At 45.5% G+C, this 14,553-nt stretch overlaps 1 protein-coding gene across 3 annotated transcripts in view; it reads left to right on the forward strand.

The window, feature by feature from the left end:
• The window catches only part of LOC143440481 (cell adhesion molecule CEACAM15-like), a 22,220-nt gene extending 12,704 nt beyond the window's left edge, over positions 1-9,516 (forward strand). The window contains exons 2-3 of one of the 3 annotated variants that reach the window (XM_076927357.1): positions 1,736-2,095; positions 2,989-3,857. In XM_076927357.1, coding sequence (XP_076783472.1) covers positions 1,736-2,095; positions 2,989-3,272 — 644 coding nt within the window. In that variant the 3' untranslated portion in view covers positions 3,273-3,857. Of the gene's footprint in view, positions 1-1,735; positions 2,096-2,988; positions 3,858-7,602 lie in introns of those variants that run through there. The other 2 variants (XR_013108150.1, XR_013108149.1) reach the window with 2 other exon arrangements.
• The last annotated feature ends 5,037 nt before the right edge of the window (positions 9,517-14,553 follow it).

Genomic DNA, 14,553 nt, shown 5'->3' on the forward strand with positions numbered 1-14,553 from the left:
GGCTGGAAGCCTCCCTGTGAGGGGGAAGAGCTGGCAGCAGGGCACAGAGAAAATGTTGGGACAAAGAAGGAGGTAGCCCTGGAGAGATTCTCTTGATGAGAAGAGAGAAGTGAGCTGCAGTCCAGGACTCAGACAGGGGTCTCTCTTTGAGGCCACAGGATGTATGCAGTGCTGGAGAGGATGGCTGTGTGTGGTTGGGAAGGGGAAAGCAGGAAAGTGGGATCATTGCTGTGGGAAGTGAGGAATCCCTGGGGGAGCTGTGGAGGAAGGGTGCCTTAGGTGCCTTTAGTGGGTGAGCAGGGGATGCCTTAACCCTGTGAAGTTGGAGGTTGCATGTTCCCAGGTGCCTGTCACTCTCAGGAAGCTGGACACCTAGGAAGGACATTGTCTTAGGAACTGAGACAGGTTGTTCCTCTCCTCATACAGCTCCAAGGACCCAGAATCCACAGGAAGGGTGGCTGTGGGAGACAGGGAGGTAGCTATCTGCTGACACCTCCAACACACACATGCATGTGCACACTCACTGGGGAAGATAAGGACACACATTATGTGAGTGGAGAGACTCATTTTTTGTCTCCTAACAGCCAAATTCTATAGCAAAGGAAAACATTATACCTTGTTTTAAAACAAAAGCTAAAATCAGAGAGATCTCCTCCTATGTTAAAAAGCCCAATTTGTAAAGAATGCTTTCTCTTAGGAAGCAATACTAACAAGGACCCTGTGTAGCTTCCCTGCCCTGTGCTTATGCCTACATGAAGGTGTTTTCCTCCCTCAAATCTTATGAATTGCTGCCAGGAGTCTTGATTCTGCTTGAGTCTGAAAAGCTCAGAGTCCAGCATTTTGGAACTTGGCTGCTCCCAGTGAGTCTGAGCCTGGGACTCTCACTATCAGACTTTGTGATGCTTCTCCCTCTCCTGAGACACTATCAGACTTTGTGATGCTTCTCCCTCTCCTGAGACACTATCAGACTTTGTGATGCTTCTCCCTCTCCTGAGACACTATCAGACTTTGTGATGCTTCTCCCACTCCTGAGACACTATCAGACTTTGTGATGCTTCTCCCACTCCTGAGACACTATCAGTCTTTGTGATGCTTCTCCCACTCCTGAGACACTATCAGACTTTGTGATGCTTCTCCCTCTCACTCTTGAGATCATGTTCAATCTCTTTCAAAAATACATAACAACTTAAACCCTGTCATAAGCTCCGAGTTTGCTGTAAATAGAACCACAGACCCCCATGTCTTGAGATATGCTCACTCCTCCATTCCTTTACTGGTATCTGAGCTTGTCCCTAGCACTGTGCCTCCCGGGAAGAGCAGCCCAACCCCTGGGATTGCAAGTCCAGGACTGGAAATAGCAAAGGCTATCTTAGAAGGTGTGGTCAGGGGTTGACTGCAAATACAGGGACCACAATAACAACATTAGATAGCGATAACCCAGGGTCCCTAGAGAACAAGGTCAGGGATGGCCTCCCCAACACCAAATGTACTCTTGACTGTGAGCAGAGATGTGAGCGCAGTGAGTGGGGAGCCATGCAGACATGGGAGGAGAGAGTTCCAAGCAGAGGACACAGCTTCGGGGGCATCCAGGGACCAGGCTCCCTGTTGGTTTTCTGCACCAAGTGTGTGGGCATACCTGCGTCCAAACACCTCGTCTTAATATCATTCTTCCTTAGACTCCCATGCTCAGGTTATGGTGGGCCCAATGCTGATGCTCATGTTTTCTCTCTTCCAGCCTCACTTTTAACCTGCTGGAACTCCCCTGCCACAGCACTGCTAACATCTAAAGAAATGCGGTTCTCGGCTGCTGAAGGGGCAAAGGTTCTTCTCTATGTTCCTGACCAGGAAGAGAACCTCCTCTCCTTTTCCTGGTACAAAGGGAAAGATGTAAATGAAAATTTTACCATTGCGCATTATAAAAAATCCAGTGGTTCACTTCAACTTGGAAAGAAAGTCAGTGGCAGGGAAGAAATCTATATGGACAGCTCCATGATGCTCCAGGATGTCACCCAGGAAGACACGGGATTCTACACTTTAAAAACCTTTAAAGAACATGATCAACAGGAAATAACATATGCCCATCTCCAAGTATATAGTAAGTGACTCTCTGCGACCTGTGGGTGCTCGGAGGGATCATTCCACTTAACACACAGGGGTGACAATGCTGCCCTGTGCCTACCTCCCCTCTGCTCTGCATCTCCTCAAGCATTTAGTGCAAGACACACACGAGGGAGTTAAAGTGCAGTACTCAAACCCCATCACCAAATGTGTCACACAGAGAGCAGGGCGTGCAGTGGGTAACTCAGACAAGGACATTAGACTCAGTCAAGACCTGCAGGGCTCTCACTGTGAACACGGCCCTGAGGTAGACCCTGAGGGACTCTGGCATGAGAAAAATATGGGATTCTCACACAGATGTGAGCACCAGGAAGCCCTGGCTCCAGACCTTGTCCCAGACTTTACTCCAGGTGACCCTGGAGACCTCTTCTCCAGGGCTGGAACCCCCACCCCAGGCCTCCACATTGGCATCTCCTTCTGCTGAGACTGAGCATGGAGACCGAGCTGGACAGGTGCCCAGGACATCAGCCAGAACGTCTCATGGGTTTGCAGGTTTTTATGGAAATAGCTTATCATCATGGGTCCAGCCCAAGGAAATCTCATAGCTAGGCAAAGGGTAATAGATTCCCCTGATTTGGACAGCTCCCCTGTCCCAAGATAAGATCCTTGTCCTTATTTAAGGTTAACTCACAGACACGGCAATGGTCATTCATCATGTGTCCTATTATAGAGAAACAGAGACCCAGGGAACACAGTGGCTGAGTTAGGATGGCACAGGCCATGGGTGGTCATTGCAAGCACAAGACACTGGCTGTACCCTCAGCTCCGAGTCCCCATGAAAAATTGGTATTAGGTACGTTGGAGCAGAGAGGGGCTGGCTGAGATGTCTGGAGATGAATCTTTCATTTGCTCTCTTCTGTTCACACACAGAGATTGTGACAAAACCCTATCTCCAGCTCAACCACACTAGCGTGAAAAGGAAGAGGGCCTCAGTTTTCACCTGTGTGTCGCCTGACACCGGAGTAGACATCAATTGGTTCTTCAATTACAAGCCCCTGAACATCACGGAGAGGGTCACACTGTCATCTGAAAAGCACAAGCTCACCATATCTCCTGTCTGGAAGGCAGATGCAGGGATCTATCAGTGCGAAGTCTCCAACTCCTTTAGTTCCAAGAAGTCGAACCCATTGATCATGGTGTTGGCTTATGGCTAATGTCTCCTCTCTTCCTATACCAGAGCTTTGCAGTTTTTATGTCACTAGTGTGCACAGTTTATGAAAATTATAAGGAGAAAATTATCACTACAGATAAGAGAGACAGTCAGCATGGTGACATCCACCTGCAATCCCCAAATAAAACACAGGTCAGGAGGAAAATGAGTACAAGGCCAGTCCAGTTACACAGTATGACAATGACTTTAAAATAAGACCTCAGTATAGAAACAGAATTGCAAAGGAAGGCCCAGGTTCTGAATCACATATGGACCCACCTTCAGGATCCAGAGGGAACTGCTCAGATGCCTCAGGCTCACCAAAAGCTGTGGGTGCTCCAAGTCTCCTATTAAAATGCTGCTGTGTTTGCATAGAGTTATGTATGTCTTCCCAGGAGCTCAAATCCTTCCTGGGGCCCAAGCTGTGTGCTGCCTAGACCCCATCTATCCGCTTGAAGTTGGAATAATGGTAGGGGATCAGACTGGACATGTTTCACTGTAGATATGGTTTTGGTCAGTTTTCATCTGTATATTGTTTGATGCCCAGATGTAAACTCCATGAACATAAAGGCCCCTGAGTTTCTTGTCCTGAGTCTAGCAGTTTTTTCCAGTGCGACCTTGCACAAGATCCTGTTTTGTCTTAACAATTTTCCATGTGCTAAAATGCACAAATAAGATTTTAGCCATTTTGGCCTGACGATGGTGGTGCACGCCTTTAATCCCAGCACTTGAGAGGCAGAGGCAGGCGGATTTCTGAGTTCGAGGCCAGCCTGGTCTACAGAGTGAGTTCCAGGACAGCCAGGACTACACAGAGAAACCCTGTCTTGAAAAACAAAAAAACAAAAAAAACAACAACAACAAAAAAGATTTTAGCCATTTTGACAACCACGGTTGAAAGGTGTGAAGCACAATAGTATTGTTGTGTGACAGTTACTGTGGTCCATTTCCAAGCCCTGTTTAAACCTTTCCATTCGCTTGGTGGTGGTGGTGCACACCTTTAATCCCAGCACTTGGGAGACAGAGGCAGGTGGATTTCTGAGTTCAAGGCCAGCCTGGTCTACAGAGTGAGTTCCAGGACACCCAGGGCTACACAGAAAAACCCTGTCTTGAAAAACCAAAACCAAAACCAAAAACAAAAGCAAACAAACAGAAAAAACCTTTCCATTCATGACAGTCTGTGGCAACTAACATTCTGCTGCTGTCCCTATACACGTAACAAAACCAAGTCTAATTGTTTATGGTTAATATCAGCACGGAAAAATCCAACTCTTTAGTCTGTTCATCTGCCAGGGGTGATGAGGTGAGGGTGCCGAGTTTGACCATCAGTCCTGAAAACATGTAGAATATGCAGCATTCTCTACAAACAAGTTAAGGCCATCTTTAGACACTATTTTTTTTTGGCCTTGGCATTGTACTGATACATCTATGGCACACAGACACACACACACACACACACACACAGAGAGACACACTCACACACACACAGAGACACACACAGACATACTCAGAGCCACACACATGCTCACACACACACACACACTACTTTTTTTTTTTTTTTTTTTTTTTTTTTTGAGACAGGGTTTCTCTGTGTAGCCCTGGCTGTCCTGCAACTCACTCTGTAGACCAGGCTGGCCTCAAACTCAGAAATCCGCCTGCCTCTGCCTCCCAAGTGCTGGGATTAAAGGCCTGCGCCACCACCGCCCAGCCCCACACTACATTTTATTAATCATGGAATTCTTGTTATTCTGAAGCATGTACAACAGTATCTCCAATTCACTTCTGATTTTAGTAATTTTAATCTGTTATAGTATGAAGTTAATTTAGCTAAAAGAAAATACTAATTTTTGTCAAAAACCAACTTCCTAAGGCCCTTCCTTCTGCCTCCATTGAAGACTTGGGCACTCTTTTTATTTTCAACTTTATGTGCATTGGTGTTTTGCCAGCATGTATGTCTGTGTGAGGGTGTTGGAACCTCTAGATCTGGATTAAAGACAGTTGTAAACTGCTGGGAATTGAACCAGGGTCCTCTAGTAGAACAGTCAATGCTCTTGGCCACTGAGCCATCTCTCCAGCCCGACTTGGGCACTCTAATTGAGCTAAACTTTGCTTGTCTTCTGAATGACCTAGGTGGCTGCTGCCACCTCTCTGTTCCTCCTTAACACTGGAGCACAGCTAGGTAAAACACATCTAGTCTAACAGGAATACCTTGTGAACTGGGGAAATCAGAGATGGCTTCATCCTGGGCCTGCTCTGACACTTACACAGTGGTTCTGGACCACAGACTCAAAGGGAAGCTAATTTGAGACTATGGGCTATGGCCCCACTGCCCAACCGCCTCTATCTGCTATGTCCTTCAGCTAGAAGTCACAAAGCCTACATCAGCTGTCTCTCCAGTCCATCAAAATCATTGCTTAAATAAAAATTCTAATTTTTTTGGTGGAGCCTGAGAGCTTTACCTATCTTTCTCCAAGTTACCATGACCACCAGCAAGGGGCATCAGTACCCTGGGGATTCTATGTGCTGAACTGAAAGGGCACAGCATCCTTTCTGCAGTTAGTGATGAACCTGCATATCTTGAGCTTAACCTTGAAGAAAAATTAGCCCAAATTCACAGATATTTATAAAAGAAACCAACATCTAGCTGAAGCAGGTAGCTACAACAGTACTCAGGAGGTGGAGACAGGAAGATGTGGAGTTCAGACTCAGCCTAGGCTTTGTAGGCAATTCAAAAGAGCCAGAACTTCAAGATGAGGAGAAACCCAGTGAAAACCAGAACAGAACAAAACCAGAGGCCAAATGTGGTAGTCTATGAGGTTAACCCCGGCTATCACGAGGCAGATGCAGGTGGACATCTGTGAGTTTAAGGCCAGTTGGATCCAAATCTGGGTTCCAGATGAGCGAGGGCTAAATGGTGAGACTCTGCCTCATCAAAACAACAACACTGAAAATAAATTAATAAATAAAGCCAGACAGTGGTGGTGCACACCTTTAACCCCAGCACTGGGGAGGCAGAGGCAGGTAGATATCTCTGAGTTCGAAGTCAGCCTGGTCTATAGAGTGAGTTCTGGGACAGTCAGGGCTACACAGAGAGACCCTGTCTCTAAAAACCAAAAAATTCAGAAAACCAAAAAACCAAAAAGAAAAAAAGAGAAAGGAAAAGAAAGAAAAAACAAAACAAAAGCCAAAAAAGGAAACATCAACACACACATGTACACACACACACACACACACACACACAGAGACAGAGAGACAGAGACAGAGACAGAGACAGAGACAGAAACATACATAGAGAGAGAGAGACCAAAACACATAATTTCTGCTACAAACCAACCAGAAAAATAAAAATAACTAAAACTGAACAAAGCACCCACCCAGTACTAGCTGGACAAATACCAAGCCCATCTTGAACTACAAAGTGAGCGCCAGGCCAGCCTGTCCCTTGGCCTGGGACACTCTGTATAAAGACCCAAGTCAGAGAGAAGCTCTACAGTGATCTCTTCTACTGTGTCACCTATACCAAGCCACTCACTGTCCTTGAAGCTTGCCTGGCCCAGCACTGTCCTCTGTCAGTGTCTGACTGACAGCTTCTAGAGAGCAGGGACCCACCATTGTGCGGAAAATGTCTATCAGCTGTAAGAACAGAGCAGACAGCAGGAAGGATGCCATCCCTTACCTGCTCCAGTCTCCTCCAGCAGAGCTTCCATCTGGACCTGTGCTCTCGGGTTCCTCTTCCTGTTGCTGTGCTCAAATCCTGAGAAAAGCAGCTTAACAGAGAGAGGCCTTATCTGGGTCCCATTCAGAGGTAGAGGCCGTGCTGCTGGGGAGGCCACGGTTGCAGGAGCTTAAGGCAGCTGCTCACATCACATCCCCAGTCCACACAACCCTCCATGTGCTTTCTCCACTGCACAGTCCAGAAAGTCCTGGCCAGGGAATGGTCCCACCCACACTGAAGATGGGTCTTGTCACATGTACTAAGTGACCAAGATAATATCTCCAGACATTGTCTGAGGCTACCCCCACTCAGGGGAGCCCTCACAGGGCTGACCCAGGATGACAGACACAGGAGCTAGACAGTATTTCCATAAGTCTGTGTCTGTGGCCTGTCACCTAGAAGACTCTAAACAGTTTCCAGCTGACAACATTGAGCATGACAGTCACCTTGCAGTAGCACCTGAGAGGCTTGAAAGTTACCCATGCTTGCATTTCCTTCCAGAACAATTAAATTAAAATGTGTGAATGGGGTTGACCATCACTTCTTTGAACGGATGTCTCAATGATGGCAAGATGTAGCCATATTTTATGTTTTCTATTGGATTTTCCTGTCCCCACCCCAGGTCTTCAGTGCTGGAGATGAAACACAAGGGTTTGCTCCAATGTGGTGACACAATCAGTACCCAGGAGGAAGAGCAAGCAGATTTCTGCCAGTCCAAGGTCTTCCTTGACTACAGAGCAAGTTCCGGTGAAAACAAGGAAAAGGAAAGGAAAGGAAAAACAGCAGAGAATTCAAGGTGGGACTCTCAGGAGCAGCCTGGAAAAGAAACGGAAGAGGAGGAAAGAGACGAAGACACAGTTAGGCATGGAGGTCAGCAAGCAGCCAAAGGGCAGACGGCCAGGCTGATCAGGAATCAGGTGAAGGAGCTTCAGAGAAAGAGCAAAAGGCCAAGAGTCTACCCAGCTGGCCTCTGGCATCTGAAAGAAGGAAAAAGAGCTAAAAGCAAGGAAAAGGGAGAAATCATAGATTTCTGAGTGATATAGACAAGTGTACAGGCTAGTCCAGCCCTAGGGCAGCACCCTGCATGCATCTGTGCCAGAATCCATCACCTCTGACCTCAACAGTGCTGGTTTTGCCATCAGCTCTGGTTCTTCCCTCCAGCTTTTCCTTCCAATCACCTGCCATGATCCACGGAGGCTCTGAATCTGCCAGGAGCTACCAGCTTCTGGCCCAGTCATTTCTGCCAACTCTACCTCCTACCTCAGCTTACCCTTGATGTCATGGCTGGACCTTGACATTTCTGGCTCCCGAACAAGCCCAGCCTTAACACTGCCGTGTTGGGAGCACGTGCCAGCACACAACAGCTGGGCTTTAGATACAGGATAGACAGTATTCTGGAACACATTCTTCTCAGAGACGGAAGGGACTGATTAAGCAATCTTTCTTGCTGTGGCATTGAGGAATGAACACCAAATTCGATCTCGGTGTTGTTTCTCCTAGATTTCCCTCATCCTCAGCCAAGTGTCAGCAAATACCCACAGCATCACACTGGGATGGCTGAAGTAGGAGTATTGCTGTTAGCCCAAGGCCAGCCTGGGGTATAAGAGACCAGGCTACATGGAGACCTTGTCTCAATAAAAATACAAGCCAGCCAGTAGAGTCCAACAACACAAATACCCTTCTCCCCAGAGACTTTTCCATGAGAAAACCAGGGAAAGTGTCGGCTCTTATCTCATTACAGAAGTGTCAGTGGGGCCCTGGGCTGGGAGCAAGACAAGAGCAACACTGCACGGAAATAAGGCTGAGGCTTGTGAATTCTAGCAGGAGGGAGGGGTTGGGTGTTGACAGAGGCAGCCTGTGATGAGCTCAGGAATTAGCTTCCCTCACAGTCTGTCATCCAGACCTACTGGGTTAGCCTCAGAGAAGGAGCCAGCTAGATGGAGCAAGTCTGATTTCCCCAGTTCACAAGGTCTTCATTGTTTGCTCAGATGTGACTCTGTGCTTCAGTGGCAAAGGAGGAGCATAGAGGCCCAAAGCACTAAGATCATCACAAGACATGGGTACTGAGGGGCTGCTCCTGGCTGTACTGGAGGCATAAGGGAGGGCCTTGGATGATTCCTGGGAACACTCATCTATTAAGCTAGCCTGTCCTGAGAGGAGGGAAAGGTGCTCTCCAGGGAGGTCTCTGGTGGGGCCTCTGTAGCCAACTGTGTTAGAGTTTCTATTGCTGAGAAAAGACACCATGACCATGCCCTGACATCACCACTCTCTTTATTCCATTTCATACCAGGTTTTTCCGCTCAGCTTGCTCCTTTTCATTATAGACCTGCATAAGATGGGCCACTAATAACGACAGCAGCATGGGCTGGAGAGATGGTTCAGTGGTTAAGAGCACTGATTGTTCTTCCAGAGGTCCTGAGTTCAATTCCCAGCAACCACATGGTGGCTCACAGCCATCTGTAATGGGATCTGATACCCTCTTCTGGTGCATCTGAATATAGCGACAGTGTACTCATATAAATAAAATAAATAAATCTTTTTAAAAAATGAGAGCAGCAATTTTTGAAGCTGATTTGGAAGCAAGTCTCTGTACAACATCAGTCCAGCATCTGTGAGGATGAATCTTGTCAAAGCTGTACATTCTGTAATATATGTTTCTCACAACCAAAATTTTAGTACCATTAAGATATTTGTATGACGGGCAGTGGTGTCACACACCTTTAATCCCAGCACTTGGGAGGCAGAGGCAGGTGGATTTCTGAGTTCGAGGACAGCCTGGTCTACAGAGTGAGTTTCAGGACAGCCAGGGCTACACAGAGAAACTCTGTCTTCCAAAAAAAAAAAAAAAAAAAAAAAAAAAAAAAAAAAAAAGAAGAAGAAGAAGAAGAAAGAAAGAAAGATATTTGTATGAATTGTGCAAGGTGCACACATCAGTTGAGGATGAAATTTTGCTCCGTATTCGAACAGGTAAAAGGCAATTGTCTTTTTTATGAGTAAATTTTATTAATAACCAATTGTATTAAGTCTTCATTCATGCCATGTGAATGATGGCACGATGAAGCTTAAAGGTTTCATAATCAACAACATTGAGTGTCTCACTGTAGCTGAAGTTTCGGCTGGAGACATCTTATGTCTACGCCATGACTGGGCTGTCCCTATGTCAAGGAAGCAGCAGATCACACTACCTGTCCTGTTTGATTTTCTCAATTTTTTGGAGTTCTTCAGGGGGTCTTCCCCTGTCATATCTGATCCCCTGTCATACTCTGGAAGGGGTACAAAGCCTTTTCTCCTTTCTTGTCAACACAAATACAGAGCCTCTCTCCCAAAATAGCATGTCCTTGGTCCAGTAACCGGAAATCATTAAAGGTATAGATTGACAACTCTCCCAGAGGAATTTTAATATAACCACCAAACTCATAACCACACACATTTTGATAATTAAAGCAACTCAAAGCAATTAAAACAATCTAAACAAATATTAACCACCGAAACAGTGCTTTTTCATCATCTCCTGCTTTTTGACCTATAATTTAAGCTCAAAAGCCTCAGTATTTTATACATCTATATACACTTACTGTATAAGCCTATCTGCAGGCTCTATTTATGTCATACCAGACAGAAGCAATCCCAGAAATCCTATGCAAACCCATTTGAGAATTTGCCCTGGCAAGACTTTTAAATTTCTTTAAAGCAGTTTTTCATTTACTCTTCCTATGTTCTCCCTTCTATGGAGCTTAATATATGTGTATATTTAAGAATATTTAAACAATTACCATTATATACTCTTCTATCCTTAAAAACAATTAAATCAGTTTTATAAAGCTCTATGATTTTTTGCTGACTGGAGGCAGGCAGCTTTTAATGTCTGCTTCTCATTGCCTCTCTCCTAGCACCTGTCAGGGAACCAGCCTGTTTGCACTGCAGGGGCTCCAGTGGTTCAGCTAAGGCTCTCAGAGGCAGCTAGAATCCTTTCAAAGGGCCCAGGGAAAATCCTTTGTTCTAGTTTCAAAGGCTTCCTGGGAGCCACCATTCCTGACTCAGCTCACTGAGAAACTAATTCTCCCTCCTCCTAAACCATATCATCATTGCACATGTGTATTCCATCAGAGAATTCCTTAATTATTTCTAATAACAGGTTCTAGCCTACCACATTGCGAGCTATATGTTGCTTGGAGTTTTTAGCTTCTCCTCTTCATGCTCCTGGTGGGTTGAGCTCTTTGGATCCCTGAACGAAAGACACACATTAGATGATTTTTAAGATACATTGGCTACTCAAAGCCTTGGTAGTTCTAAGCCTCCAACAGCTAGCATGCTTTTCCCTCTGGTACTCCTGGCTCAACACCTTCTAACTCTACTTTTAACTTTGCTACCCTGTTAATCCCAGCATTTGGGAGGCAGAGGCAGGTGGATTTCTGAGCCTAGGCCAGCCTGGTCTACAGAGTGAGTTCCAGGACAGCCAGGGCTACACAGAGAAACCCTGTCTCAACAACAACAACAACAACAACAACAACAACAAACAAAACAAACGAAAACAAAACACCCAAAACTTTGCTACCCTGTTACCTTATGTGGGGCCCATTGGTCTTTGCTGCCCAAGATGCTTCTGGTTCTTCCAGGGTCTGCTTTCCCTGTACACCTACATTTTGGATGATCTTCCCTTTGCAGCTCTAAATCTGATCCATCTCTCTCCCCCAAGTCATGGTGGTTCTCCTTCTCCTCTCCCCTGCATCCTAGCCATGCACAATTCTAAGGGTCTAGCCCCCTCTCCCTTTGCCCAGCCATTGGCCACTTGCATTCTCATTGATTGATCAAAAACATCAATCGATCAAAAACCAATTTGAGACAAGGATCTTTAGTGTTTGGACATGCAGATTCCTGATTGAATCAAAGCATTAGATCCACTCTCCAGTTATCAGTAGTTCTGAATATTAAATATTTTTTCTATGGGGTCAAAGGCACCTAAGTATATGATTTCGAGTGGAAACATAGAGGAGGACATAGTCAGATATTGGCAGTTTCTCCACATTCATTTGTGTGTAAATTTTTTAATACAAATGCAAGATGTAAAGCATTAATTCTAGCAGAATGTTTCAGTGAACACATTTGAGCAGTTCAACTTTATAACGATCATAAATAAGCCTGTTAAATTTTTCTGGACATGCCAGCATTTGGATTTTTTTAAAAAAGTAAATTTCTTATTGAGGGCCACTAAATGGTATTTGTAGCATTTTTATCATTCAGTAGATTTCATCCTTTCATTATACTTTTCTAACTGAGTTGTCCAACATGTAAGAATGTGTTTTTAATGTTGTCTGCTTTCTGTGTAGCTCCTGGAGGTTTACTATTAAAATACATTAAACTAAAAAAAAAAATAAATAAGAAAAGAAAAAGAAAGAAAAGAAAAGAAACATAGTGACATCTAAAATCATTTATCAAAGCATTTTCTCACCTGCAGATTCTGCCCCAGCCTCCCGCCTCCCTCAGTGATGGAATGTAAGGTGGAATGGATCCTTTACCTCCCAAACTCATTTTGGTCAGAATTTTCTAGAAGAGAGGCAAGGAGGCCATTGGTGAAAGTGACATCTCAGTTGCAGTGAAGACTCCGGCTTTTTGGAGATGTCAGGACCATGAGATAAATACTAAGGACAATGGGTGTGGAAGGGGGCTAGCCTGAGCCAAGGAGGCAAGCTGTAAGGGTTGCAGAAGGTAAACATGGAGATGGGGACTCCCAGTGTACTATGGCACCCAGGACATCATAATTGAGTCCCACATGAGAGCCACAGAGCTGTAGGATCTGAGCTACACTCATGGACTTTGGTTTTGCATAAATGTAATTGTATTTATGACTTGGAATAGAATGTAATAGCTTGTTTTAATTCTAAAAGAGCCAACAGTTAAGATACTGAATATTGAAATGAGATAAAGCACTTTTGAGGTGTCTGTATGGCGGGGATTGAGACAGAGTTTCTCTGGGTCGCTCCGGTTATCCTGGAACTCACTCTGTAGACCAGGCTGGCCTCAAACTCAGAGATCTGCCTGCCTCTACATTCCAAGTGCTTGGATTAAAGGTGTGGTGTGACCACTGCCTGGCTCCTATAGAACATTAAAAATTTTATATGTAGTGCCACTTTGCCTGGCTGCCTGTAAATCTGCTTAAGGGTGTTTGATCCCACGGAACTGGATTCACAGACACTTGTGAGCTGCCAGGTGGGTGCTGAGAATTGAACTTGGATTCTCTGAAAGAGTAGCCAGTGCTCTCAACTGCTGAGCCATCTCTCCCACCCTGAGATATAAAATTTTTATGGTATGACACATATTTTTAAAGACGGACACTTCTAAAGGTGACAGTCCTGGGAAGACTCTATCAGACTGGCCTGAGGGCATGTCTGTGGAGCATTCTTGTGATTACCGATTGATGTGGGAGGGCACAGGCCCCTGTGGACCTCTCGTCCATAGGCAGTTGAGCCTAGACTGTTTAAGAAATGTTGGTGCACATGAGCCGGGAAGTAAGTCATAAGCATAATTCCTCCATGGACTTGGCTTCAGTTCCTGCCTCCTGGTTTCAGCCTTGAGTTCCATGGATGATGGGCCATTCCTGGAAGGATGCGAAGCAGTAGGCATGGGACGAGATACAACATGACCCACAGTCCTGTGACCCTGGGAGGGGCTCCCATTGCTCAGGTGGGAAGGAATAAGAGCAGCACTGGTGTGAGGCAAAGCTGGAGATGAGGCAAGCAGGCACAGAGACCATGGCGTCCCCTCCTTTCCTTTTCTTCAAGGGGCTCCTGCTCACAGGTGAGACAAGCCCTGACAGTGGCTGGGAGGAGGGGACCTCAGAGGACAAGAGACCCTGAAAAGAGACTCACTTTCTTCCTGAATCCTGAGGGGAGAGGACACAGAGGAGGGACAGGGGGACGGGGGCTGTGCAGCTGGAAGCTTTGGGGACAGGAAGTATCAAGGCTCAGAGAGCTGTGTTATACTTTATTCAAACTGACATTACCTGTTGTATTTTTCCTGTGTACTGACAGCTGGAGTCCAGAGAGGGGCCTCTATGGTCATGGGGGTACTTCTTACCAGAGATTGGGGGAAGTAGGGTACATGTGAGCCTGCAAACAGAGGGGGCAGGCTTTGTGGATTGGAGCCATTCCAGGGTGCAGAAGGGGGACCGGACCATTGATGCTGCACATTGGAATCACTCAGGATCTCTGGACAAGAGGACATTGTGGAAAAAATCTTGGGAGAAAGGGATGTGTTTATGAAATATACCCAAGGGATAGGGGTCATTTAAAACAATGTGTGAAATAGGACCTTAAAAGAATAAAGCAAAATAGTAAAATCTGAGTCCCTCAATGGGGACATTGACTACCTGTAAATTGGTTGATTTAGTGCAATCAGTCAACAGTCATTGGCAATTAAAAATGTTTTAAAAGTTACAAATAGGCAGCCTGCTTTTGGTACAATATTAATGACATAACATTATAAAATAGGAAATTAAAAAATTAGCAAGAACTATAAAAACTGCATGTGAGGTCCAAGCAGATACTAAAAATAAGTATGAAATCGTTTTTGTATG

Source organism: Arvicanthis niloticus, chromosome 29 (genome assembly GCF_011762505.2).
Source record: "Arvicanthis niloticus isolate mArvNil1 chromosome 29, mArvNil1.pat.X, whole genome shotgun sequence".
In the NCBI taxonomy this organism is placed as follows: Eukaryota; Metazoa; Chordata; class Mammalia; order Rodentia; family Muridae; genus Arvicanthis; species Arvicanthis niloticus.